General features: G+C 36.3%; 3 protein-coding genes and 1 long non-coding RNA gene across 4 annotated transcripts; 2 read left to right on the top strand and 2 right to left on the bottom strand.

The window, feature by feature from the left end:
* Window positions 1-435: 435 nt before the first annotated feature.
* LOC113507676 lies at window positions 436-3,459 on the bottom strand. The gene is made up of 7 exons (XM_026890580.1): window positions 2,866-3,459; window positions 2,460-2,575; window positions 2,292-2,384; window positions 1,564-2,172; window positions 1,373-1,485; window positions 1,147-1,290; window positions 436-925 (listed from the first exon to the last, which is right to left on the bottom strand). The coding sequence occupies exons 1-7, from the start codon at window positions 3,050-3,052 to the stop codon at window positions 775-777; spliced, it is 1,413 nt and encodes a 470-aa protein (XP_026746381.1). The 5' UTR covers window positions 3,053-3,459; the 3' UTR covers window positions 436-774.
* A 404-nt stretch (window positions 3,460-3,863) lies between these two features.
* On the top strand, window positions 3,864-7,395 carry LOC113507673 (early boundary activity protein 1-like). Its single transcript, XM_026890575.1, has 11 exons — window positions 3,864-4,071; window positions 4,190-4,513; window positions 4,846-4,961; window positions 5,252-5,325; window positions 5,409-5,495; window positions 5,596-6,051; window positions 6,133-6,288; window positions 6,374-6,486; window positions 6,576-6,719; window positions 6,924-7,130; window positions 7,331-7,395. The coding sequence occupies exons 3-10, from the start codon at window positions 4,862-4,864 to the stop codon at window positions 7,060-7,062; spliced, it is 1,269 nt and encodes a 422-aa protein (XP_026746376.1). The 5' UTR covers window positions 3,864-4,071; window positions 4,190-4,513; window positions 4,846-4,861; the 3' UTR covers window positions 7,063-7,130; window positions 7,331-7,395.
* Window positions 7,396-7,632: 237 nt separating this feature from the next.
* Window positions 7,633-23,839, top strand: LOC113507682 (probable ribonuclease ZC3H12D). The gene is given in 6 exon segments (XM_026890584.1): window positions 7,633-8,027; window positions 20,426-20,596; window positions 20,825-20,995; window positions 20,998-21,056; window positions 21,443-22,310; window positions 22,363-23,839. Coding segments are annotated over 6 exon segments (1,728 nt in total). The 5' UTR covers window positions 7,633-7,802; the 3' UTR covers window positions 22,597-23,839.
* A 1,505-nt stretch (window positions 23,840-25,344) lies between these two features.
* LOC113507681 lies at window positions 25,345-27,266 on the bottom strand. The gene is made up of 3 exons (XR_003401884.1): window positions 25,817-27,266; window positions 25,575-25,718; window positions 25,345-25,383 (listed from the first exon to the last, which is right to left on the bottom strand). It is a non-coding gene; the product is annotated as an uncharacterized LOC113507681 (long non-coding RNA).
* Window positions 27,267-27,285: the final 19 nt, after the last annotated feature.

Genomic DNA, 27,285 nt, shown 5'->3' with positions numbered 1-27,285 from the left:
AAATTAAAATGCTGTCAAAAGTAAATGGTTGCTCCAAAATCATTTCGTTGTGTTCAAAAATGTCTCCCTCACTAAGAAACTGTACCTATCCCTGTGTCACAGAGGGTGCCATGAACCTTGAAATCATGCATAAAATACTTACCTACACTCAGAACAGCTTAGGTGGATCACACAAGTTTGTCCTACACAGGGATCGAACCTGCTACTCGTCGCGCATAGCAGTAGTAGGCGCAGTGACCTATACCACTCTGCTATCCGTGCTGGTGGAGCCAGTATTAGTAAATTCACTTACTCGACATGAAGTTTGAAAGGCATTGACCAATTTTAATTTTTTTAGATTAATCTTGGGATTATGGTACGTATTCTTTTATATAATAGTACGTAGTGTTTATTGTAATGAAATTATAAGTACAGTTATATTTGATGAGTAAAATACCAACATCACTTAAACACTATTTATTAACTCAAGGTTTTGATCCGATTGAAACCTTCATCAAAGTCACATTATCAATGTTTGCATAGTAAAATATTGAATGAACAAAAGCACTTATCATCAGAACTTGCATAATATAGACATACTTCATAGTGGTGAAATATATATATAATTATTTATGAAGTTTTTAATTGAACTCACTAAAATACAAAAATTTTAAAACAATAACTGTAGACTGGTATCTTGCTTAACTTATCATCTAAAGTCATAAAACTTATTCGAATACACGTTAATATACTGCCCTCAATTTATTAGTATTACAATTTTAATTAATACTTTTACTAATTAACGACAGCGGTAGCTTCATCTGAAGACGGCGTGGAGGGCGGAATATTTTCTTCATTTTGAACAAGAGCCTGACGAGCTTGCTTATATTGTTGACGATTACGATATAACTTAGCTTCATCAGTGCACTTTATTGTAATGCAGTTTCTGTAAAACAAACAAAGTTCTATATTGTATGGATGTTGTAAGTGTAGAAGTAAGTAGTGTAGTAATTATGGGTAGTTTCAGGCTTATATAAGACGGTATTTGGACGAGACAGGCACGGGAAAGCAAAGTTCAGCACCTGTCTTCGGTGAATTACAACTATGTCAGTACATTAAACATATGTTTTGAATAAGTAATAAATGACTCGTGCAACTATAGCTTACCTCACCAAATTCTTTGGTACAACACATCTTGTGGAAACTGTCTTTACAATATCTTCAACAAGTTTAGGATCAAGAATCTTTTTCGGAGGGCGATTCAGAAATGCTGGGGACTGCTTGCCTGTCAAAGAATGAGTTGCCAATACTCTGTAAGAATAAATACATATTAGTTATTATACTATAGGAAAATATCTTCATTGTTTTTTCGTTTGAAAAACCTTAGTTATACCTGCGAGGGAATACAGCTTGAAGTAGTTGCCTCGTGGCAGACGTGTGGGAGTTCCAATCGATTTCGTTCAATAATCTTGCTGGGACTTTAACGTTGCCGCTTCCGATCGGTACCTAATAAAAAACAAAAGAGTAAATATGAAATTTGTAGTCTTTGATATTTTAACCGCTAAACTGTGTTATAGCAATTACCATATCTGCATCGTTCGACGTTAAAGTCTCAACATTATTAGTGGTTTGTGCTGACATCCGACGTACGCGCAAAGTATTAGGATTTATGTTTGCTTCAACTTTTACTGTAGAGCTGTTGACTGGTTCATTATTAGCAATGTCTTCTTCTCCATCTGTTGCAAATTCCTCAACGATTTCGCCCACATTGACTGGTTCCCGGTAATCGGAATTATTCCGTTCAGCCCAAGAATGTTCTGAATTTGGTGCTAAATAGTTACTTTCATCAATAATGTGGTCGTCATCTAACATAGATGCACTCGCTAATGCAGGCACTTGAGTAACCAATGACTGAAATTGACTGTAAAGGTTTTGGAGTTGAGCTTCCATTGCTTCAATTTTTTCAATAGGTGGTTTTAAATAAATGTCTTCAGTTTGTGTGCCTTGATCGAAAGCCAGTGTTGTTGGTGGCTGAACGCTTGGCGGTATCGGTGTACTGCTGACTATGGATCGACGTATTTTATTTGATCCACGGGAAGGTCCACCCACTGATTCATTACGACTATGATGCGAGTGCCTCGATTTAGATTTGCTAAAATTGCGAGGTCGGTTCCGATCGACATGTGAGAAAGGCTGAAACGCAATAATCACAGGTTTAATTAAATGAGATCTGTAGAAGCTTAATTAAGTTACATGATAATGAAAACAAAGGTTACTATAATAAATTCCTAAAAAAAGGCATTGTTACTCACCTCTATGTCGCTATCACTGCCGCTATTTTCTGTGTTCGCTATTACCACATGTGGTAAAGGGTGATGGTTGCTCGTTTGGAGTGGTGAATTAAACTGTAACCAATATTAGGCTCTTAATTTAAAATTGAAATTATTCATAATTATCCCAAAGTATTTCGATTAACTTACTGAATTGTCTGATTTCAATTTCTGGATAGTCCTCATACATATCTGCAGAACATTCTTCACTTGCTGATTTTCTCGTTCCATGATCTCTTTTTGCTCTTTCACATATCGTTTGCTTTCTGAAATTTATATAAAACACAAATTAGGTTTTGTTATTTCACCCTCAATCGAAGAAATAATTATTTACAAAAGAAAAAAAATATGACAATAACTTTAAACGATTTACTCCCTTATTCCGATAGACACTTGTACCAAAATTGGACATGACAAAATACCGTTAAATCCCCGTACAAAATGTTTTATAAGTACATTTTTTAATAAGACGGGAATTTTTAATTTCTGTTGGAATTTGATTCCAATTTACTTAAAAATACGATGATTAACTATACTAGAATAAACTTGTACATACCAGATATTCGGACAATTTTCGCGCGACGAGGACTGTCATGTTTTACACGTATGAAAATCAGGTTTCCGGGATGGAGGTCCGTCTCGTCGTACGCCATGGTATCGACATTCACTACATCATAAGCTGGGCACATATTAACACCAGTCTGGTCCACCCACTCAACAAGAAGCCAAACACGAGAAGCCATATCTTTAGCGTTCTGAGCAATGAACAAAATGCAACTGAACCGTCTTCAACTTAGAGTTCTCAGGTAAAAAATACGACAATACAAACGTATTTGCCCTAACGTTCGTTCGTAGACCCTATCAAATAAGCACGCAAAAAATTTACACACAATAGAATAGAAATTGTCTAAGGGTACGATCACGATAGTTCCATTGCGGTATAAGAATTTGATAGCACATAGAAACTTATTAAATAATTAATTCTTGAATGATGTTTAATCAATCTAAAACCGACCGACAAATATGCAAAAAAATATATAAAAATATGCTATTTTTAATAAGCACTTGTTAATAAAAAAACTATTGAGAAAAATAAGTAAGCTACTTAACGTTGCATTGATTTTGAATTTGAAATGACTGTCGTTTATAAAGTTACAATCAGAAAGATTTAAGAATACCCTCGATTAAGTAATTAAATAAGTAATATTTAAGTTCAGTTTCACGCAGAATAAAACAATTAAATGTTAATAAAAATGATTACAAATGATCTACGGTTTTATTTTTATTTCACAGTAATTGCAGTATTGTATGCTAAATATAAACGCACAAGATAGAATGGAAACCGAAAAAGTTTTCCCAAATCTCAAGGCAAATACCGAATTAGATTAAAGGAGATTTATAAGGAACTAAATTACTTTTACATTATGTATTCCATGTACCTAGTTTATGCTTATTTGGTAGGTCTATTTTCATCAATATAATTATTTGGTAGGTCTATTTTCATAAGCATTTTTCCTTCACAATAAAAAGAAATTCAGTAAGGGACTGTATACTCATGGTCAATACTTAATTTTCAACTATTATGTTGGCATAATTCTTAAGAGAATTGAAATAATTTAAAATTTAATCCATTGCCATTAATTCATCGGCCATTGTAAATAGCAAAAGCTGGGCTCAGGTCGCTAAAAATAGTGTGTCTAGGAAATTTCAAGTAGCATAGTTATTTAAATAACTTAAACAAGTATGCAAAGCTTCTTACAAGGTACATTTAGACTATATTAATACAGCTTATAATCCCATTATTCATATTTGCCCTTGAAGGTAGTTTTACAAAAGTTCAAACATGCATTTTTTAAACTTGTTACCTACTCTCTTTGTAGGTTCAATTTTACAACTACAAGAAGATGTGTTAAACAATAGCTAAGCTGACACAGGTACTAAACCTTGAATATAGTTTTAAACAATGAGTCAAGTTTGGGAGAAATTGTAAGGGATTTACTTAAACTACCTGAATGTTGTACTCAAAGCAGCTTAACCGGCGTGGTGTTTTATTTTATGGCCTATGGGAAAGCTACATAAATAGGCTGATTAGCAAATGTTGGTCAGTACAGTTCGGTGTCCTGTCGAGGATGGTTCTTCCTTCCAAGTGCAAAATCGTTGACTGTGCATAATTACTGAGTGAATTTGTGAAAATCAAAGTGCTCGTAAGTACCTAATACCTGGAATTTCACTTCACCTTGAGTTAAGAATATATAATTGTAGCTACTAATGTTTAACTATTCTAGTAGTGTTTGTTTTTCCCCATCTATCCCTCTTACTCCTGTTCCCGTAATTCATACTTTTATCAAACAAACTTTGTTACTTTTACAAGTTATTTCTTGGTTTGGCCCTCCACTGCTATTCAATCACTGTCATATTTGTAATTAGTCTCTTTGTGACTTCCATCTTATCACAATCTTGATACACAGTAAATGTTAAGGTTTCTAGTGTTACACATTTTGTTACAACTCCTAAAATGAATGTACTCTATTTGCAGTACAAACCTTTTTAAAATGTCGACGGTTGGTGTAAGTGTTGCCAACCTCGAGTTTGACGCTGCGCAAGCTCTGTTGGATCTCCAGAGCAATTTCCGTCAAAGAAGACAAGAAAATTGTGAGATTTTCAATTATTACAAATTAAAACTTACTATAGATGGGTTTTGTGAACCGTCTGTTCCTTATAAAATGCAAATATTCGATGTTACACTTGATATCAGTCCCCGCTAAGCGTCGTTTCCAAAATTACCAAAACCATTTGTCAATTATTCAAAACAAGAAGTTATTTTGTATTAAATCCGTTAGGTGCTGTATTCCACACCGCTACTCATAGATCGCCATAGTCAGAATCGGATAAGCTTATAAAACTACCGATTTAAGACTAACTTTCTTATGTTCTTTTTGCAGATGAAGAGAATACCAAAGAATCTGGGGACACAGCTAAATTATTTCTGAGCTGTTTTATAGCTTCGAATGTAACGGTAACTATTGAGTATTTCCGTTTATACTAAAATATTTTTCTTATTAAGTATCATTATTATTTCAATATTTTTTTACATTTTAGAAACCAAACACTACTACGGTTCCTGTGACTCAAGTCCAATCTACAGGCCCCCTGTATCCAATTAAAAGTGATGTGGGGACTTCAATGGTAAGATCCAATAATATCACACTCAAGCTCGACCAAGGGCAAGCTTTTTGAATAATTAGAAATCATGATACAATTAAATTCAAATAAGATTTTTTTTTAGCAAACTGTCAAAAGAAAAACGCCTGATTATGAATTACCGCATGACTATAGCGTCGGCGGTCCACATCATAATGAAAAGCCATACGCAGAAGACTCTGAAAACAAAAAGGCTAAAACGACGAAAAGAAAGTCCATAAAACAATTTACGGTGACCGCGGGCCCTGTGCCAGATGCTTTGGCTAACAAAAAAGCTGATCTGACCAATAAGCCAAATAAAGCGCATACTCCTGAAAAAAGAAAAAGAACTCGGGATGTAGCTACTCAGACCGAAGAAAGGGCAGCTATAGAATCGATGGAAAGTACTATAGCTACCTTGTGCGAGAAAATAAAATGCCTCCAAGCAGAAATAGAAGCTCTTACAGAACAGAACGAAAAGATTGCCAGACAACTTTCTGAAAGTGAACAAGATTTTGATTGTGACGATGATGAGTCTTACAAAGCAGACTCTAATGAAATGGTACAAAGCATTGGAAATCATATAAAATATATTATAGTGATCTATTTTATGGGTGTAATCATATTAAAACCTATTTTTCAGGACGATAGCAATGCATATGACTCGGATTTGGACGACACTGACTACATCACACCCAAAAAAGAAAATAAACCGAAACTTAAAGTTGAACAACACAATGGGCATAACAAACCCACAAAGGTTTTGAAAAACAGAAATCTCAACACTAATGATGACGTGGTTCGTATTCCATATTTAATCGCACTACAATATTAATATTGGCGAAAGTAAACTCTCGATTAACATACCTCTTTTACTTTAATAGGTATCTCTTGGAGATGGAAACGCAGTGATTCCATCTAGAATCTTTAGACACATCAATTGGAATTCCTACACCAGTGCTACACGAAAATTATTGACAGCTGTGTTTTCACGCAGGTATACAAAAATTAATAATTGCTATCAATAATTGTATACATCGTTTGAGGATGAGAAGTTGCTTAAATAATTTGATTCCTTTTTTCCAGAGTTTTGGCTACACATTCTCTAACTGGCAAACCGTCACCAGCGTTCCCAAATAAACCAGCCAAGAAGAAACTTGATCAGTCAATAGTTAATGACATTGTTCAAACAGTAGTCGAGCGTTGTTGTGTCCCGGAAAATGTTGTCAGGTACGTAATCAATTACTTTCTTGTCCAGTTAGGCATGAGTATGGAAATATCTGTTTTAATATAGTCCTGTTTGAATCCTGGTTGATTTGAAAGTTTCTCTCATACACAATGCGAACTGGTACCTATTTCGTAGAAAATGGTTATAAAAGTGAAAATCGAATTATTATTATTCTTATCTTTATATTTCTTTTTGTTATTTTCCAGGACCAGCATAACTACAAAATGCGCAGATGAAAGCAAAATGTTCCGCACTCGCCAACAAAATAAGAAGAAGCGCAAACTTAAGTTTAACAGAGAAAACATCCCACCAGGATCGGAATCTGATGATTCGGATGAACGATGAATTTTAAAATATGTAACAAACTAAGATACGGGTACCTACTTCTTTAGCTAGGACTTTTACATTATAAGGTGAGCAAGAACATTTGGCTATATTTTTTTATTTCTCTTCTTCTATCAGCATTAACTTTTAGCAACTTTTTTCTAGCTCTTCAATTTTTATTAACTTACAAGGAGTATTATCGTTATTTCTTTTTTCTTGTCAGTGATTCACAATGCCAGTTCCACAGGGCCTCATTTTTTATTAATAAATAAGACGCGTTATTTTTCAGATTATTGACAAAATAAATTTAAAGTGGTTACCACTAACTCCGCCACCGAGATCAACCGGTGCCAGTCTCAAGCCTGGAAAAAGGAGGAGAGATTTTTTTTCTAATTTGTATAATTTCTAAATAATTATGTTTCCTAATAATAAATTGAGATTTAGCAAATATTGTTTAATTTCTTTTCCTTACTTAAACATAGAAAGCTAAATAATAGCATGCATTAAACAATGTTAACATTTCCCTATTCTATGAATTATCACGTGAATTAAAGTATACAAATAATCGACTAAATTAAAATCTATCCTAGCAGACTTTAGTCGATCAAAAATGTATAAGTCACATATCTATTGAATTATCTGTCAAACTAAAATAGTGACTTGTGTGTTGGAATGGAAGGCTGTCGCAGTTGTTTTGATACGAATTATGCAATAAAGTTGTGATAGTCGTGTGTAATTGTTATTGCGACACACATCAAACAATGTCTCAGGATACGGATCTCATAATATCAGTGCCGCGTTCCCGTATCAATGAATTTTATTGTAAATATTATAATTTAGTTGAAACATTTTACTGTGTCACACTGTCTGAGAGTAAATTGTGTCCCGCGAATGAAAAACCTGATTATGTGTATTTCAACGTCACTTTTAACTTGAATCCAGCAGATGGAAGTTTTAATCCTAAGGAGTTAGTAGGAAGAATCCAGGTAAATAGATTGTGTTGCTTTGTAAATGACAACTAATTATGTGTCTTATAAAAAACTAAATGTAACAAAGGATTGAATAATTAAGACGTATCGTCATCATCATTTTTAGTACATAACGAGCATCTTATGGATAGCAAATCAATGACAGGTTTTGTGCTCTAGTGTTACATTATTTTTTTTGCATGTTGATTATTAAATATGCTCATTGTCCAATAAAAAAAAATGAAACTCAACTATGAATAATAAAAGAGGTTTTATGTTTTAGAATTATTTTATGTTTTTTCTACTTTTTTCTTTACAAACTTCTAAATTCTCTGAATCATCCTAAACATAATATTTCGTTTTAATAAGTTTTTTATTGATCGGAATATTAAATAATTCTCAATTTATATAAAATAATAAAAAATAAAATTACATATTCCCTTAAAAAAAATTGAGCTGTTTTAAAATCTTATAAATTATTCTTGTTTTAGTGAAAGTTAAGAAAGTTTTTAATAAATTTAAATAGTTTGATGCTAATTTGAAGAAATTTTTAACCTCAAATTCTCTCAGATATATAGATATATCATCTTTGGGCTGCTATATAGTTACCATAAACAACATAAATAGAAACTATCAAAATTTTAAAATAACAAATGTTTTTTATGTACTAAATCAGATTTATTTTATCATTAACTTAATCAAAGGTTTTATCATATCCTGTATCTACTTGATAAGAGTTGGGCTAACAGTTTATATACTGAGGTATCATGGTGGACCTAAGTCAGAACCTGTGAGAACTCCTTTTGTAGAAACCGGTAATTCTTTCCTCTTAGATTTTTGTTTTATTATTTTCAGTAATCATTTTGTGTGCAAGTCTCAAAATTAAGAATTACTTTGAATTTACTCTCATAAATAAAAAAAAAAGTACTTTAGATAAAACACCAAAATTACTTAAACTCATTATTTAAAAATCTTGAAAGAATAGGATATTATCAATGAAGAAATTACACCTGCCTTGAATAATTAATCTTGACTGTTTGCCTTGAATAGGCCTTGGGCATGGGCCTTTTCCAGTTGAAATTTGCAGACTATTGCAGAATAGTAGGTTACATAAGTCCTTAAATGTTGTAACTGTCAAAAAGTTAAGTAGGCTAAGCCCCTTTGAAATGCTATATTTTGTAGCATTTTATATTTGTCAGGGTAACATAGTCTTTAGATTCATTTATTAATTCAGAATCAGTAGGATAAACAATTAATCTATAGGTTGCAAATGAGTAGGCTTGCATGCCTTGAATATAACAAGGCAAGTCAAAGTAACAGATACATTACCTACTGTCTCTGCCTTTTTTCTGGTTTTGTAACTCACCTAAATTTAAGAATTTTATTATTTATATAAAAACTAATTAAACCTTAAAATATGTGTAAGAAGATAAATTCTCGAAACTATTTAAAATTCGTCTTAGGTTTTCAAATAAAGCATGTCTCAAAGCAGTTCAATTTATGAATTTAGTACGTCATAAACGGTGCTAGAAAGTTGACGTCGGTGTTTCCGGGTACAATTCATCACCGTCGTGTATGGATGCGACAAATCCGAAACGATATTGGTGTGTAGTGGCAGAGGTCAACGGTGCGCGGTGTTGTTTGGGGGCCGCCCGCCGGGTGCAGTGGGCGCACAACCCGGATCTCGCGGTGCCCCGCTTCCCCTTCACTCAGCGGGCTCGTGCGTGGAGGTGTGCATGCGCTTGCGCCACATGATACGCTAGTCAATAGTCTTGCCGCGAAGCACGCCGCGCTCGCACACGCGCGTCATGCCATGCTACTCGCGCACGCATTAACACAATATTATGTACGCGATCGACAACTCCCAGGTGAGCGCGAATCTCATATCCTCCGTTAGGACACCTGTTACAACTGCTAGCACAGTACGTGGTCCCGCTTCTTGCATCTTATATCCCCCGAGAGTTTCATAGTGAATCGCGATTTTGCGTACATCGCATTGTAATGATGTTCATTCACGAACAGTCGATATAACGAACCCGGAAGTAGAGCCGGTTCGTTAACGTCATGTAGGTATGCTAATTATTGTATACAGTGCTCAAACATAGACAAAACGACTAGGATCTTTTTTGAGATAATTCATAGTGGGTGAGTGAGAACAACGGATTAACAGTTTGTGGACTTCTATTGTCGGTGTTCACAGCGAGAACGTGAAAATGGTTTGTTGATGATCGTTAGAAAGATGGATTTACTGCAGTGAACATGTTTAGTGCCGGCAGCATGCGATCACTTAGATGGCTGCGATAGTGTTCGCCGTCGTCAGTAGTTGCTCTACACTCCACAGCATCACGATACAATATTGATGTTTTTGTGACCACTTGTGAAAGCAATGTAGAGGTTTAATTAATGTGCATGTCTTCATTTGTCGTCTGTGCGAAGTGTCGCAGGTCCGGCACTGCTCGGATATCAAGACAAACTTTCACTTCGCCTCCGCGGGCACTAGTGATTTATATATTTTTGTTATCAACGACATCCGATCACGGATATGAATTTTATGTGTTTGGTCAGGACGTTTCTGAGAATTTGAATTTGTTGAATGCATTTATGAATATTTTAACGTCCGTTTTTGTTTTTCGAATTGATTATTAGATCAGTTGATAAATGCTTATTATATCAAATATCAAAAGATTTAAGAGCGTCGCCCATTGAGATCGTCCTTTATATTATTGTTTTATCAGATAACTTTCCATAGATATCCAACATGTGAAGGTTACGTTACATACTCACGGATGTTTCGCAAGTAAACAAACTGAATACAAAAGACGTCACTTTCATTTACCCAAGATTGTTGCCTTCGTATCTCAAAACACATGGGAAACCCTAACGTAGTTAGAAACTCATTAATAAATAATTTACCATTGTTTTATAGTAATTCTTATCACATACACTCCCTTCATACAAATGTATCAGGAAAACAATGAATTCGTATAAAGTAATTCGTAAGCAATTAAAATAGTCTTTAGGAAAACCAAAAATGTGATCGTAACTCTTTAGTTCCAAATTATTCCTTACTCAATGCAAAACCAATTCACTAAAAAGAGAGACTTGTCAACCTTCTAACAGTTGAAATGAATTAATATCCGGTATGATTATTCTCTGATGTAATTTCAATAGGTAGGCAGACCGAGCGATTGAGTAACTTAAATGATACCACTTCAGGGGCCCACTGTTTCTTTGGATGACAATATGACTATATTTCGGTCGCCATCAACGGATTCAGGTGACGTATTCTTATATCCTAATGCTAATTTGTTGCCGGTTTGGTTTGAGGCAACACGTCATAAGTAATTAATAAGCCTTATTTAAATATCCTGTTAAATAAATAAGCCCATACGTTAAATTCGAGGTTTAATTCTGTTATATTTGTAACAGCTGTGTAAAGTTAATCCTTTTAATCGCTATTTCTTTCTTGTTTTCTATCTTTTATCAAGAAAGCAGGGTTCTCATATTTTTTCTTTTACTTCGTCTATTTAATTCTTTGGCAAGCCTTTTCTGACTTTATACAATTCTAATTTCATACAACGTCTTTCTATTAGGTACTTTATCATCACCTTTTTAGACTCACTCATCTCTGAGGCAATCCCCATTTTTGCCCATTTTTGTATATCCATATACAGATGATTCCTATAAATGTAGCCACGTCATCAGCCCCACTTGGTCTCAGTTTTCCCTAACTTCTGCCACCTGTCTTTGGCCTCCATCTATTAATGGCTATAGCTGGTTTAGGCATTTGGTTTCTGCAATTCCTAGGGATTTATTTATTCAGCCCAAAGTGTAGAAACATCCATCAACGTTTTGGGCGAGTATAGAAATTGATCCCAAGTATCTTACGCATAAAAAATCGGATCGAAAAGTAAGATTTTTCCAAAATTTAAATTATACAATGCAGACAAATCTTAACTTGTAAACAGGCTAACCAGTTCTTAGATATTGTGAAGTGTACTTATGATTGTGAAAGAATGCCGGTAACGACTGGCAGTCCAATAGATTGCAGGCACCGCATCAAGCCCTTCTAAGTATCTGTAATATCTATCTATTTTATGTTTGGACAGTATGACTGCATTTTATTTAGATTAGTAGCCCTAGAGAATGTTGTCACAGAATTCTATAAGTATTTCTACCGTTTAAAGATCTCAATCGGTAAATTCTGCGATGCAAGGAGTAATAAATAAAACGATGTCACGTTAGTTTTCGAAGAATTGCCCAAGAGTGTCAAGTAGGAAAACATTGTATTTGAATTTAACATTTCGGAACCGGCATAAAAATTATAGCTGCGGTGTGATTTTTGTAGATATTTCTGTTTTATCTACAGTGATTACGAAATGCTTTAAAGAATTCGTTACACCTTATTGTGATCATATATTTTATCTTATAATCTGATCAAACCCAATGACGTCATATTTCGTTTTCAACTAATCTTGTCATTATTATTGTAAGCAAAAGTCACAACATACCTACGTCACGAATTAATTGCAAGCTTGAATATCAATTAAGAACCTTACAAAAAACAACTGGCTATTTATGACAAACTGTATGTTTACAGACAACCAGTCTACGTCTATTAGAAATGAGTTATCTGAGATCATGTAACATAAATCTTTATGTACTTTTAGCGTGTTAGCTAACATATGCTCTGCGATGTGAAGACAGCGTATTGTTATGGCAACCAAATGTTAGAGCGCACTCAAGTGCAGTTTGTATTGTACTCATGTGTACGTATGTATAAAGTATGTCGCGTGCCCGCATCCTGTTCGTCGCTGACGCCACATCGCACGAGGTGGCGTGCGTCGACGTCGCCCGAATGCTCCCACCCTATTGGTCGTTGTTATCTCTTTAACAAACCAACGATAGAATTTCTCCTCTACAAACGGAACTAATTGTACTCACTCACCCGCAGACGTTGCTTATCGTATAGGCATGCCTTAACCTTAATTCGACGGACTTTTTAATTACTTTAATTTAAAAAAAATGTTGCATATTTTGCTTTTTAGGTAGAAAGGACCCTAGGAAAAATACTGAAAAAAATCTACTTATTTCAGTTTCCTGAAAAACCACCGTCCATTATACTGGACATTACCAAGCTCGTAAGAAACTAATGCACTCCTACCATGTGCAGTACAGTTCCCATTGTCAAAGACACAGAATAAAATAAACAAGTGATTTTGTCATAAAATATTCATTATATTTAAAAAAAAATGTCTGAAAGTTACATTAGTTGCGCTTAAATCACTATTAGGAACACAGAAGTCTTAGAAGTACAAAGAACTCGAATAAATTCTGAACATAATTATTAAATATCTAAAAACTTAAAATCTTATTCAAAAACAACCAGTCTTCATAATTATAATCAACATTTATATTTTTCAAAAACAATCAGTCTTCATAATAATCAACATTTATATTTTTCAAAACAATCAGTCTTAGTTATTAATATCATAAATGTATTCTTTGGTCATCTGTCTATCTCTACTTATTATGGAAATTATAAAAACAATTTCTTTTCGCCACTAAACACAACCTCTGCTTGCATTTGGAACATTGCACGTTCGTTTATTATCTTTGCAGAACTTGCAACGTCCATATGTTGTATATTTAGGCCAGTGGTTGCAGCTATCGTAACGAACAGAATCTGGGGGCCTCGGTGCGCTAGGGTTTTGGATTATCGCTTTTTTCGGTAGCGGACTGGGTGGTTCCATTTGAACTGGTCTTCCTTTTTGCCTCAATTCAACCGCCAATCTCTGTTTGAACTTTTTGAGGCTTATGTTTTTGAGGCTCTTCCTGTTGCATTTCCTCCTATAGAGAAGCCAAGCATTGTTAACAGTAATATCTAACATTTGGCCAAAATGTTCATATACCAACGACGACTCTTGAAAGATGTTCTGTAGAGAGCTATCAACATGTCGCACAGGTCGACTCCTCCCATATGTTGATTATAATAACGAACTAATTGTGGACACGGGACATTCACTTTCTTTTTCAGTTCTTTGCTCCATCTTTTAATTTCTTGAAGTGGGTATGAATCTGCATAAGAACAAGCCAATGTCACAACTTTATTATCATACCATTTGACAATGGCGATCTTTTTGTCGTTGTCAACGACTTGACTAAATGAACCTCTGCCTTTTTTTTTTAGTTCCTTGTCGCTCAAAGTCCCTTGGTGCAACCTTTCAATCTATTTTGCCCGAATGGTTCCGAGACTGAAAATCCCTCGGTGTTCACGTAGATACCAGACCAAGTCGAGCGTCGTGAAATAATTATCGAAATAAACAGCACTTCCTGGAGTCTGAATTGTCTTGCAAAGAGCTAATACCATTTTAGCACCCAGTGTCATCTGCTCTTCCTCTTCGCTAAAATTGATATACCGGAAGGTATCATCGCCGCCATACAATAGAAAATCATAGACAATTCCAGACGCACCAGCGCGTACGACGTTCTTGAATCCCCATTTACTAGGTTTCATGGGGTTGTATTGTCTCCGATTTCCTGCTTTAGTACCCTTATATGGAATTGTCATCTCATCTATGCTGTATTTCGTTTCTTCTTCTGTAGAAAGGCAGTTTCTTCTTATCTTTTCGATGAATGGTCGTACCTTGTAATATCGATCTTCGTCCTGATTAGTGTTATCCACAAAGTGGATGTTTCGTCGAATCTGCTCGAATCGTTTTACTGGCATGATGTCGGCAACTTGGGCATATCTAAATTCTGTAGACCAATAGTCTAAATAAGAAGGCATTTTCACTATACCCATGATAAGTAGAATTGCAAGAAAATCTTTCAGCTGCTCGATGTCAATTGCATACATTTACCGGTTCTTTGGGTTGAATACAAGTTCGAGTTGTCGACGATATCAATGAATATATCTGGGGAGAAGAATAAATAAAAAAAGTCTAACGGGGAGTCGGTGTCTGGTAAATCAAAGACGAAATCGTTTGATTGGATGTCAGCTTTGTGTCTGAATTGTCCTTTTTTCCATTGTAACTCACAGTTAGCGTTCTCTTAGCAGTTTTTGCTACTCGTACATTTGGCGTCGAGTGTATTGGTAGTGTCCTCTTATGTCTGGTTGTTCTTGGTGTTGATGGACTAGCCATAGACGAAGTATTTGGTGATGGAATTGACAATAATGAAGCCATACTTGGCAAGGCATTGTAATTGATTTCACCACTCGGTAGTAGCACGTTGTCAATTATTGGAGTCAATGGAGGTCGCTCAGGGTCCAAATTATCTTCGACTTGGTTATTCTCATAGCTACTAACGCAAACACGGTCTTGTATTTGAATATTTTCGTTTCCTGTCGTAGCATCAATGTTTACCTCAGCACTGTCGTTTGAAATATTGCCTTGTGTGTCGTTTTCGGAACTATCTAATATATTCATGCGCTCAATTTCTGAATCGATTGAAGGGCAGGATGAAGAAGACAACTCCTCAGTTCTATGAAAAACAATTTCCTCTTCATTGTCATGTTCAGAACCACTATCTATATCCGAAGAAGTGTTTTGAGGCGGCACTAATGCTACTAAACGATGTCCTCTAGACTTAAAGCTCTGAAAAATCAAATAAATAAGTTTTAAAATATTTCTTCTGCGAATACCTAAAATTTTTATGTTGAATAATTACAAATATACGTTTTCTAATATTACGGCAATGAGAAAAATACTAGACATACGATTTAGTATTTAGTTTTTCAATTAAGTCGACAAGGGGAAGAATACTGGACATAGTATTTAGCAGTCACTTCATTAGTAATTTGACATTGGGAAGTATACTGGACATACATGTTTCGGGGGTCGTAATAACTAAATTAAACTTAGTAAGACAATAAAAATAATATTATTAGCTATCCGGGGGCATTTTCTTTAGTTTTCAATGATATCACGAGTAAATAATCCCTAAATAATGATAAAACTCAACTTACGAAAGCCCTCGCAACGCGTCCTTCCTTCCGCCATCTCGTCACTGACTGTTCGCGTCCCGTTGATGTGAGTATGTTACTGATTTTTGACAACGTAGGTAGATCATTAAGGTTGCATTAAATAGCACCTAGAACTCTAAAGAGATATTCGTTTTTTTTATATAGATTTTTTTTATCCTATGAGAAGTATATCGCACGTCGTCGAATAAAGGGTTAATGTAAATTAACATAGGCAGCGCGCTGACCGGTTCGCAATGAGACACAATTTCCTGGGAATACAAATCACGTTGCTTTTAACAGGTCAGCCCGTCGTCTGGTATTTGTTTCGGGAATTCAAATACGCTTGCGGTATACAAATAATTTCACTGCATCTGTTCCACCAAAATGCGAATGCTCTGCTTCCCAATCTCTACAATTTCTATCAGTAACTACTATCCAGTAGTACTACTTACGTCAATAGTTAAACAAATTTTAGTAAATAATTAAATTTTCGTAGATTGCGCCGTGCGATAACCTTTGCGAGTATCTATGAAGACCTTCCTACGTAATTAATAGTTCCTTTAGTTGCGTCTAAATGAGATAAAATTGAACTTACACTGACGTCAATATACTATAGCATTGGAGTAATTTGCGAGACGTCAATGAGTAGGATGAATAACAAATTATTGCTAAAAACATATGGACTGATGGAGCAAATAAACATGTCGCAGGTGTTGATATAGACCGGTGAAGTTTGGAAGAAATGGACTTCTCCAGAACTGGATGATATAAGCATGTGACGTACTGAAACTAAGCTTCCGAGAATAGGAGTGCTACGCATGCAAAATGGCCAGAAGCTAGAAACGCTAGTAACCTGGTTACGTCATGAGTTTAGCGTTTTGTTACTTCATCATTTGACGTTGTCATAACATTCAAGGAAACAAAAAGATGAGGTTGTTTTGGCGTCTTACGTTCCTTGAAATTGTTGCACTAAGAACTTTTAAACCAATTATAGCTTGTAAAAACATAAATGGACTAAATTAATCGGTTCATTTGCGCGACCTCTAAAATTTAAGTGGGTCGACGAATGTTTCGTTTTTTACTGAAGGCGGTACACGTTTGTTATTTATTATAAGTTGAAGCACTCAAGTTTCAGTGTACAACGAGTTTAGCGTGTTTCGATGGAGACTAAATAGTGTTAGAAAAAACGTAAACAAATAAATTGCCCAACGTAAACGAGCGTGGCTGACGGCGGGATTAACCGATGGGTTTTGCCTAAAATACTGCCGCTAGTATTATATGAGGAAATTGATTTTGGCCTCTTGTCCGTCTTATAAAATGTTCTAAAATATCGACAATTCATTTACCCTGATCCGATTCATCAGAAATTGTCTTTTGTCTTTAAATTTGAAAGGCTTTGAAATTTAAGATCTGTTTTGGATTGGATTCTTATTTCAAGTTTTTACTATTATTCAGTAGCATTGAATGTATAATCAAAATCGAATTATACACTAGCATACACACAAATACCGAACCCTGAGAACTAAAATCAGACTTATGTCATAGATATGTGCCAAAATTTTTACGGTTCAAAGTACAAAGTACGCGTTTTGTTATCACAATTGCTGCCGCATTCAATTCAGCACCGCGTAAACAGCAACGTTATATCACCGTAAAATGAACTTTATCACAACATTTACGTAAAAGTGAAACTATGGCCCCTATGTATTCACACTGACGTAGAACTGAAAAAGATTTAGATAGCATTAAATTAATAACATGTTTGTTAAATACAGTAATCATGATGGCTGACCCCAAAATACGAACATCGGATGATCATTGACGTAACTCGCTATCTTAGGAAGCATTTATTGTTTATTATTATAATCGGAAACTTACTCATTGACAAAATAATATTTAGCTGATAATAACTTTCCATTACTTTGCGAAAATGCACTTTTATTTTTTGTGCGTATCATTAAACTTTGTGTTGCCAATTTACAATATTCCAACCATACAGTCTCCTTGTTAATTATATTTGTTTAATAATATCATCAGTATTTTCTTTTTTGTATCAAATTTAAAAATAGAAAATTAAAAGCAAATTCCGACCTACTTTAATAAATAATAATATATTATGTTTATTAACAGGACTGTTTTTATTATAAAGCGTTTAGTTTCTCGTTTCATAATAGCATAGTTCAATATCTCTCGCGCCGAAGTCAGGTTCGATTTTTTTAGAAAGTCGCATCCGGCTCCGCTATGTAGGCGGGGCGCTTCCCGTGCTCGCGCCCGGATGTAAGCTCCACAGACCTACTAAACTTTATCGTCTTACACGACGTGTACTTACCGATTTTCTAACAGGAACTTTGCCTGCACTACTTCAATATTTACTTTTGCTTAGACAATGATCTTAGAGGAACTACGAGTACGAATTGATTTATATTTAGATTTTTTATTTATGTTTGTAGAAGGATGATACAATTAAACTTAGAATTTAATGTTTATTAATACTTAGTAATTGTATTAATAGGGTTAATGTCATTGTGTTTAAAGATTATTTTTGGCGTAAGACTTGTGTTTGTCCAACCACGGCCGTTAAAATAAAATGTCTGTCAATAATTTTGCCATCCAATAATTTCTACCTGTCTAGTTCATCATGCGCTTAATTATTATTATTATAAAAGACTTGGTTCTCATCTTCAAAAAGTACAATTTCACTTTTTTACAATCGATTTTTGTCACATTATTTATATATTTAATTGTATTTATTTTATAGCACTTATGAAAATTCGTTTTATTTGATAAATTTACGAAAATAACTACATATCTACTTAACCAGCGGGCAACAATATGTTTGCGTATTGGGCCTACCTAGTAATAAAACAAGAAAAAATAAGATCGTTTGGAACTGTAACCTACCTACATCGTATGAAAAATCACAAGATTACAATGAAGTTGGCTATTTCATAAACAGAATTACTAACTATTAAAAAATGTAGTTTTAGTAGATTATTGGTACTTTACGATGAATTATGTAATATTTTTTTATTCGCAATAGTTTCTTTTATTAATAAAATTCGACAATTTTGGATCATTAGCCTGATATGATATTAACGCATAATTTATTTTAATCTGAGACGTTAATCCCTGGATTATTATGTTATTATCTTTTTATCTGCATACATGTGCAGTTTTATCTTAACCAAAATCTAGATTTGTATTTTAGTTTGTGAGCCAACTAGGTCTTGATGCGGATCTTGTGCTATGACTAACCTCTATTTTGGTAGATTATTAAATTTTCTTACAGTAAACGTGCCCAGTTTAGTACGTAGACTACGCGGTATCATTCCACTGATCATTTCTAACCGTTTGAATTACTCTCGCAAGAGGTTCTCCATTTGAATTTCAAATATTTTTACGTACAATTCTGCGGAATATCCTGTTACATTGAAACTTAGCCCTTACGAGTAAAGAAATAGGGACTGACGTTTCTTATTAGATTTTTTTGCTTCGTGTAATACTGTTGACATACCTAGATAACATTTTAATAAATGCAATATCACAGTGAAATGGATATAATCCGTCAAATTTTTATATTTCATTAGGTATCTTTATTATTAATTCAGTAATAATTTTGTCAATTCATGAATAATGAATTACAACCGGTGCGGCCGACAGCGCACACGCTAAAGGTCAATGATCATCTGTAGATCCGCCTCGACGGCCCCGTGACCCTGTGCAGAGCCGGTCGCGCTAATATCAAATTTGCTTGATCGATAATCATCGCAACGAACATCTTAATATATTATAATTATTTATACAATTTTAAACGTCAATAGCAATTGTCAATTTGCCGATCATAGATCACTCGACGTGTTTTTTTTTAATTTGGTGTTTCTGTGTGTCCTATATCGTTTTAATTTTAAAGATCCGTTTCTGCTATTCGCGTTGCCAAGCTAATCTTAGAAATGTGAACTGCATTCTCGTAACATCCGGCCCGCAGTAATGCAATTCATATGTGAAAGGATAGATTAAAATTGTTGCTTACTTAAAATGCATTGCACATTGTTACTGCAATTGAAATCTTAATCGATTCAGCCTTTGAATCGATTTAATTACATTTCGATTACTTTGCCCATTATTACCGAAGTAATTTTAATTACAATAGATTTTTAAATTGATATTAAAATAATTTGTCGGTATCATGAATCATGATCAATTGATTCATTTCAAAAAAGATAAACTTGCTTACAGCGTAGCTTAGATAATTATCTTTAGAGCTGACTATCCGTACTCGGTTTTTTTGAGATTCACAAAAAAAAAACTCAAGAATTAAAGGTGGCTATTCACGATTCTTGTGAATTTATTGCTGATGTTCAAAAATTTTCTTGTTTTGAAACAGCTCGAACAGTCAGGCTTCCGTTTAGTTTTACCGTAGCAGTTGTTTCAATTGGAAGTATTGTTTCAGAAATATGTGGAGTCATCGTTGGGGTGGGCTGTGGAGCGAGGCGAGGACTCTAGCTATGACTCGGAGTGTGAGGACGAGAGCGCGCACAGGGCGGCCTCACGGACCCCCTCGGACACACTCGCCGCCGAGTTCGCGGAGTATGTCACACTCACACCAACACCACCCAACCAGGTAAGAGATTTATACGTTTTAGATGTTTCTATTTTGTTTTTTTTTTTATTAATTACTTATAAAGACTTGCTTTGGCATAACTTGAAAAAATATTGCCAAAACGTGATCGTGTAGGTTCACTCGCTGACCTCCGCCTTCAGATTCAATAAGTGTCCAAACAACCAGGAAATATTTCCATTTATACGATTAAAGTAAATTGTTAACTTCACCTATTCCGTATACTTGCAGGCAAAGATCGAGTTTGCCATGAAGTTGGGTTACTCTGAGCGTTTGGCGCGGACGGCGCTGCAGCGGCTGGGCCCGGACCCGCCCTGCAACGAGCTGCTGGCGGAGCTGATCAAGCTGGCCGCCAAGCAGCCGCCGCGCGCGCTGTCTCCCGCGCCGCCCGCCGAGCCCGAGCCGCCGCCGAGCGGGGCGCGCTCAGGCACATCGTCATCGATGGCAGCAATGTCGCTATGAGGTAGATCATCAAAATATTCGAAAAAAGCATTAGTATTCCCCCTATTTTTTCTATTTAAAGTAACAGTGACACATTTCTAAAATAGATTTCCTTATAAAAAATATTAAAATATCTGTCTATCAACACGCCTATCACAACGCTCAAGTGTGATCGAATTCAAAAATAGTAGGTACCTACTATTTTCCTTGTGTTAGTTAATGATAAACTGCGTGTTCAACGTCGTATTATAAATATCTATCTCGAGTTCCGGTTGAAAACATGAACAATCTTATCAGACGATAGTGTATTAGTAGCAAAGTTTACAAAGCAATTCTTTAACCTAATTATATGAATTCCGGAGAGTATATTGGACTTTGTGTTTGATGCGTGTACTTATGCCTCTTCAGTCACGGCAACAAGGAGGTATTTTCGTGCCGCGGCATCGAGATCTGCGTGGAGTGGTTCCGCGCGCGCGGCCACCGCGAGATCACCGCCTTCGTGCCCAAGTGGCGCAAGGAGGCGTCGCGCCCCAACAACCCCATCGCCGAGCGCGACGCGCTGGAGCGGCTCGAGCGCGAGCGCGTGCTCGTGTACACGCCCAGCCGGCTGCTCGGCGGCAAGCGGCTCGTCTGCTACGACGACCGCTACATCCTGCGCCTCGCCGCCGAGACCGACGGCATCGTCGTCTCCAACGATAACTACCGCGACCTCGCCAGTGAAAATCCAGAGTTTCGGAAAGTCGTAGAAGAGCGGCTGCTCATGTACTCATTCGTCAACGACCGTTTCATGCCACCGGACGATCCTCTTGGTCGCTCTGGACCTACGCTGGACGCGTTCCTGCGCGCGCCCGCCACTCGCGTGGAGCCTCCACCCGCCTGCCCTTACGGCCGCAAGTGCACGTACGGCAACAAGTGCAAGTTCCACCACCCCGAGCGCGCCGGCCGCCCGCATAAGTCTGTCGCGGAGAAGCTTTCTGAGCGGGCCGCCAAGACCCTGCGAGCACGTGACTTACACACTGTGAGCCTACCGCCCGGCGGCCGCCCCGCTGATGTTAAGCGGCAGCTCGCACGAGCTCAATCCGCTGCTCCACGACTCGCAGATCCTACGCTGGCGACGCACTTCGACCGCGCGCAAGTGGCAGGACCCTCGCAGCCGCCGCCGCCCGATGTCAACACGCACCGTAAGCTGGCTCGCCAGCTCACGCTGAACCCGAGCTGCGACCCGCGGTTGCAAGCGCACTCGCTGGCGGCGCGCGTGGCTAGCGCGCCGGGCGGGGCGGGGGCGCGGGCGGGGCGGGGGCGCGGGCGGGGGCGCGGGGGGCGCAGGCGCGGCGGCGGGTCTGCTGGCGCCGCGCGTGGCCCCGGCCGCGTCGGACGGCGCGCTGCAGCACTGGGACGCGCGGCGCCGCATGCACTACCACCTGGCCGGCATCTTCCCCGAGGCGCAGGTGGCGGCGGCCATGGCGGCCTACCCGGACGAGACGGACGCGCAGACCATGTGCGCCATCATCCTGGCGCGCTACCGGCCCAGCGAGGCGCCGCCGCCGCGCGCTCCGCACTGACCGCGCTCACACACAACTACTCCCGGTTTTCGATATAAATCGGCCCAGTAGACATCCGCACAGCGCGGGCCGGGCCAGGCCTCGCCCGCGTCAGGCGCGCTCGGGCCGGCGCGGCGTTCCGGCGTAACAATGATTAAATAGGCATTTATATTATGTACATATTCTAAGATCGGCATACGCTTCTGAGAAGTGAATGCTGGTAATTAATTAATAATAATATAAATTTTTATCTTAATCTTTTCTGATCAAGTTATATCACTTCGGTCAGTGTCAGGATAGAGTACATGGATATCTATTTAAGTTAATATATATCTGAATTGTTCACTAACTTCCGAAATTTAGAATTTCATTTATATGTATAAAGAACAAGTATTCCGTAGGTCAAGAACCAGTCCCGACGTCTATCCATCGAGAACATTTTTCCCTTTTCATAGACTGACTTGTCTGGAGAATGATTAAACTGTGAATAAGACTGTACAACATAGGTCTTTGAGAGTAATTGAATCGGGTCTGCTCTACGAGTCTCTTGGAATTTACTTCCATCGGATCCGATTGTAAATACCTTTGGGAATAATAAACCTAATATAAAGTGTTAACAAGCTCACTAAGTCCTTGAGATTGTGATCACATCATCTTTTCTCCTACGTCGGTATTCTATACTCCTTGAGATGGAGAAGAAATGTACAAATATTTCCTTATTTAGAGTCATTTTGACAACTTGCTTATTTCGTGAAGTAAGGCAGGATTTATTTCTTATTACTTTCCAATTACCTTTCAGTTAATAGTTTCAGTTCTTTATACGTAATTTGTACGTATATGTCCTTCATTGGTATTTTATAATCAGTGCAATTGACCTATGTCACTCGGGTTTTTGTCCTAATAAATAAATAAAGAGCAGTATATATTTTTACATTGATAAAATTGTTACATGTTATGACATGAGATTAAGAAGACAATTATTATGAATTAATAATAGCTAAACATGTGATTGTATAAATCAATATTGGTACCATGTACCAATTTTTATTGTTATCTTTAAGTTAGTATAAATACCTAGATATTATAAAATAATATACAGCTATTTGCAAAGTAAATTCGCTATTTGATGATTTTATATTCAGTGTTTTTTGTAATGCCTCTATAGTTTGTGTGGGAACTATAAATAAACTTGTACCGTGGTAATGTTTGCATCCAGATTTAGGCAGTTTCCACCAGATACTAGTAACGAGCGATGCTAAAAAAACAATTGTATCGCTTCATTTGCCTAAACTAAACTTCAGTTCCCTATCAATGAAGCGATGTGTCGTGCATCCCTGGTGGACACACATTTTGTCAAATCTCGTGTCGTCGGCTTGACACTTGTTATTACAATGTTCAAATTAAAATAATTCACATGCCGTCGTAGAATTCAACAAGTACACACTCGTTTCAAGGGCACACAGAACTTCGTCGTTTATTATCGTCTTGGTTTACTTACTATGTATGTTTAGGTGTAAGCATGGCCAGCATTAATTGACTAGTAGTCATTACTGTAGGTGTAACATTGAACCAATCTGTTGTTTGATTTTTATTAAATTGAACTGTAAAAAACTTAATGCAATGCATAAATTGAAATGTAAGATACATATATCTACTGTCATGGTGTACTCTATAAAATGATTGTTATTATATTTGTACAGATGCATTTTATCGGGTACAACATGATCTTTAGTATAATTAGTTTATCGAGTTTTACCTGTTTTATGTATTAATTGAAATGAAACATAACCTTTTGACTGTCAACATAGACGTAAGGCTTTATTAATTACACAAAGCAATATGAATTTATTTAAGCTTAATGTTTTTATTTTATGTATAAATTATGTTTTCTGTTTAAAAATATGGTCATGAAATGGTGGCAGTAAAAAGGTAAGGGTAAATTTGGTAATTGGTAATAGAACTGTTCTGAGATTACAATTTACTTGCTTCTTTTAACAAATCCCAGACAATTCTTGTTACTGAGCTTATATTATGGAGTTTTATGGCCATAATTGTTCCAGTTAGAAAATGATAGAGTAATACAAAGAGATATCTTATTTTTTCATATTATTGGAACTCTTATGCCTATAACACTTCCTAATGTTTTTTTCACATTCCTTGTGGAATGTTTAACATATGTCTTTTTTGACATAATAGTAATTAATATTTTAAAATAAAGCATATCTCTTATAATAAATGGTTTATTTCTTTTTAACCCTTGCTGGATTATTTGTTATCCTCTTAACTATCATTTTTCATGTAGGTTCTACTTCTTTCCTCTTCTTTTTCCTGAGAATTCTATGAAGTCTTGTCCTATAAACTTCTTTGTTGCATTTCTTCTTTATCTTGACTAGACGGAACAAATACTCTTTTGTTTTTCCTCTTTCTGAATAGGAATGTAAAAAGTAGTATTTTCTGTAATGTCCATCTTGTTCAATTCAATTTTTTCTGCTTTATTCACTTGTTTATTTCAACAGTCGGTTTTGGTTGGGGATAGTTGTTGGCTATTTTAACTATTTCATTTTTAACATCAAGTAAATGGTCACTTTTTATGCCCAAACAACTTGTAGGGACACCAAATAGGTTGCACTGATTTTCTTAAGGTCAGGCAAGCAAACATATGGTACTTGTCTATTAATACACAAATCTAGTAAAGGGTGGACAATTAATCTTGGATTGAGTTTTACTTCAAGAACAATTCCAGAACAGCTTCCATTTTGTAATTGAGTCGTACATTCTCTGATTCCAAGCAACAAGCCTTCATTTTTTCTGCAAATACAAAAATTACAATAATATTTTTCCTTCAAAAAGTCTGACTATATTTCTACAATTACCCATATACATATTAGAGCATGATTTGAAAACCCTCGTATCAATAGTGTTTTTTTTTAAATATATAAATTCTATAAAGGAATATATTTTATAAAGGAATTTCATAAATTATATACGTATTAACTTACTTTAACTTTGGTGGTTTTGGTCGCTTTTCTTTTGGAACATTTTTTATTTCTTTCCAGTGTGGTTTCTGAAATACTGGAATGACAATACTATGGTTCTTTAGAACTGATTCTATTCTCTTTCCTTCATTTTCTGTTATCTCGGGCCTATAAAGCATAATATAACTTTCTTATAGTACATTTTCCAAACCAGTAATTAATAAAAAAGAATATTGAAAATCTAATGTTTGCAATTTAAAACTTACCAAAACAGTTGATCCGGGCGACAAAGGACATTCTTAAGACTTTTCTTTATTTTACCTTTGCTGACTGTATTCTTTTTCTTCTGCAATGTCGTTGCTTCACTACTACCTTCCATTATTTGTTTACACAAAGTAACATATTTATTTAATCTCGTAAATCAACATGCCTTGGAGATTCGGACATAACCTAAAATATCTGATTTGACATGTTTATATTTTACAATTTGTGTTACGTTCCGTTCCACATAATGTTCCAATTATCACCTACACAAGTGATTAGGTTCACAATGTATGTGGTCTTTTTAAGTCATAAGAAAAGTATTCTTCTACTCTTCATAAGTTTTGTGATTTAGGAAATCTAGGCCAATCAAAGATCCAAGTAAAATAACTTATTAATTTACGTATTAAAATATGCGTGCTCCCCGAATATGCCAATGATGGCTTCCAAGCTATAAAGAGCGTTTATTTGTAAGCTCTTAAGGCCAATAATACGAATCGTGTAATCGTATCGAATCCTTTTGCAAAAGATTTGTCGAAATGTTTTAAGGCAGCCACTTGCTCGGTGTAATATGCCCCAGACTAAATTCCAAAAGTAGTGTCTTGCGGAATAAATTTACAACGCATAACACGGTGATAAAAGTTTTAAAGTCAGTGTCAACGATGCGCATGCATGCATGCATGCACCCATGCATGGTCCATGAAATATATGAGAATGTGGTTTAGGGATTAAATGGAAAAAGTGCAACTTTTTGTATCACACTACTAGGTTCCAGACTACGTATACCACATCACTCTAATTAGAATAGATATAATCAATCATCTTACGCGTATATCTATTAAACTTAATTTAAAAGGATACATACTAGAAAGGGAAATTTCATTTCCTATAGATCAAATTAATACGAAATGATGCATCTTTTCAACACATTTTACTGGTCTCTATGACTACTACAAGCTTATGAAAGAAAGAATAACCAATTGTTTTAAATACTTTTACGACTTTCGGCAAGACAACACAAATTACACAAAAGAATATAAATCTCCGCTTAGAAACTTACTAGGAAGTACGTTGCAAAAAAGGATGCGTTTTTTGTTAGACCCGGGCCCGTTGGCGAAAACTATTGTTCGTTTTGGGCGGGGGAAGTAATAACTGCAGTTAGGGAGCGTTGTAATGAAACTTTTACCTGAGGGACCGATGCAATGCATTCTAGTCATTTGGTGAAGCTTGAGGTGTTCGTATGTCTGCCAGTGATTTTAGTGAGTGATGTCCAGGCAAACTGATTGTAACTGGTTGCTTGTGGAGTGGAAGAGCGGTGGCCGTGATGTGGTGTATGTGAGGTCTGTAGTGAGTCCTCTGAACAAGGAGCTGAAGCCTGGCGATGTGATGGTGGTGAACAGACGTGGTGAGCAGGAGTCGGCGACACTGGTGGCGCGCGCGCGTAAGTAATTGAACTTTTGTTACCCTTGTGCAG

Source organism: Trichoplusia ni, unplaced genomic scaffold (genome assembly GCF_003590095.1).
Source record: "Trichoplusia ni isolate ovarian cell line Hi5 unplaced genomic scaffold, tn1 tig00003038, whole genome shotgun sequence".
Taxonomy (NCBI): Eukaryota; Metazoa; Arthropoda; class Insecta; order Lepidoptera; family Noctuidae; genus Trichoplusia; species Trichoplusia ni.
This window is presented reverse-complemented; position numbering and strand designations above follow the sequence as displayed.

Excerpts from the sequence above, each read along its gene's own strand:
- LOC113507676 (XM_026890580.1), bottom strand. The coding sequence starts at position 3,052 with ATGGCTTCTCGTGTTTGGCTTCTTGTTGAGTGGGTGGACCAGACTGGT. Across the intron at positions 1,486-1,563 it reads CGTCGAACGATGCAGATATG|GTACCGATCGGAAGCGGCAA; the intron begins GTAATTGCTATA and ends GTTTTTTATTAG. Across the intron at positions 1,291-1,372 it reads CAAGCTGTATTCCCTCGCAG|AGTATTGGCAACTCATTCTT; the intron begins GTATAACTAAGG and ends TTATTCTTACAG.
- LOC113507673 (XM_026890575.1), top strand. The coding sequence starts at position 4,862 with ATGTCGACGGTTGGTGTAAGTGTTGCCAACCTCGAGTTTGACGCTGCG. Across the intron at positions 6,052-6,132 it reads AAGCAGACTCTAATGAAATG|GACGATAGCAATGCATATGA; the intron begins GTACAAAGCATT and ends CCTATTTTTCAG. Across the intron at positions 6,720-6,923 it reads GTCCCGGAAAATGTTGTCAG|GACCAGCATAACTACAAAAT; the intron begins GTACGTAATCAA and ends GTTATTTTCCAG.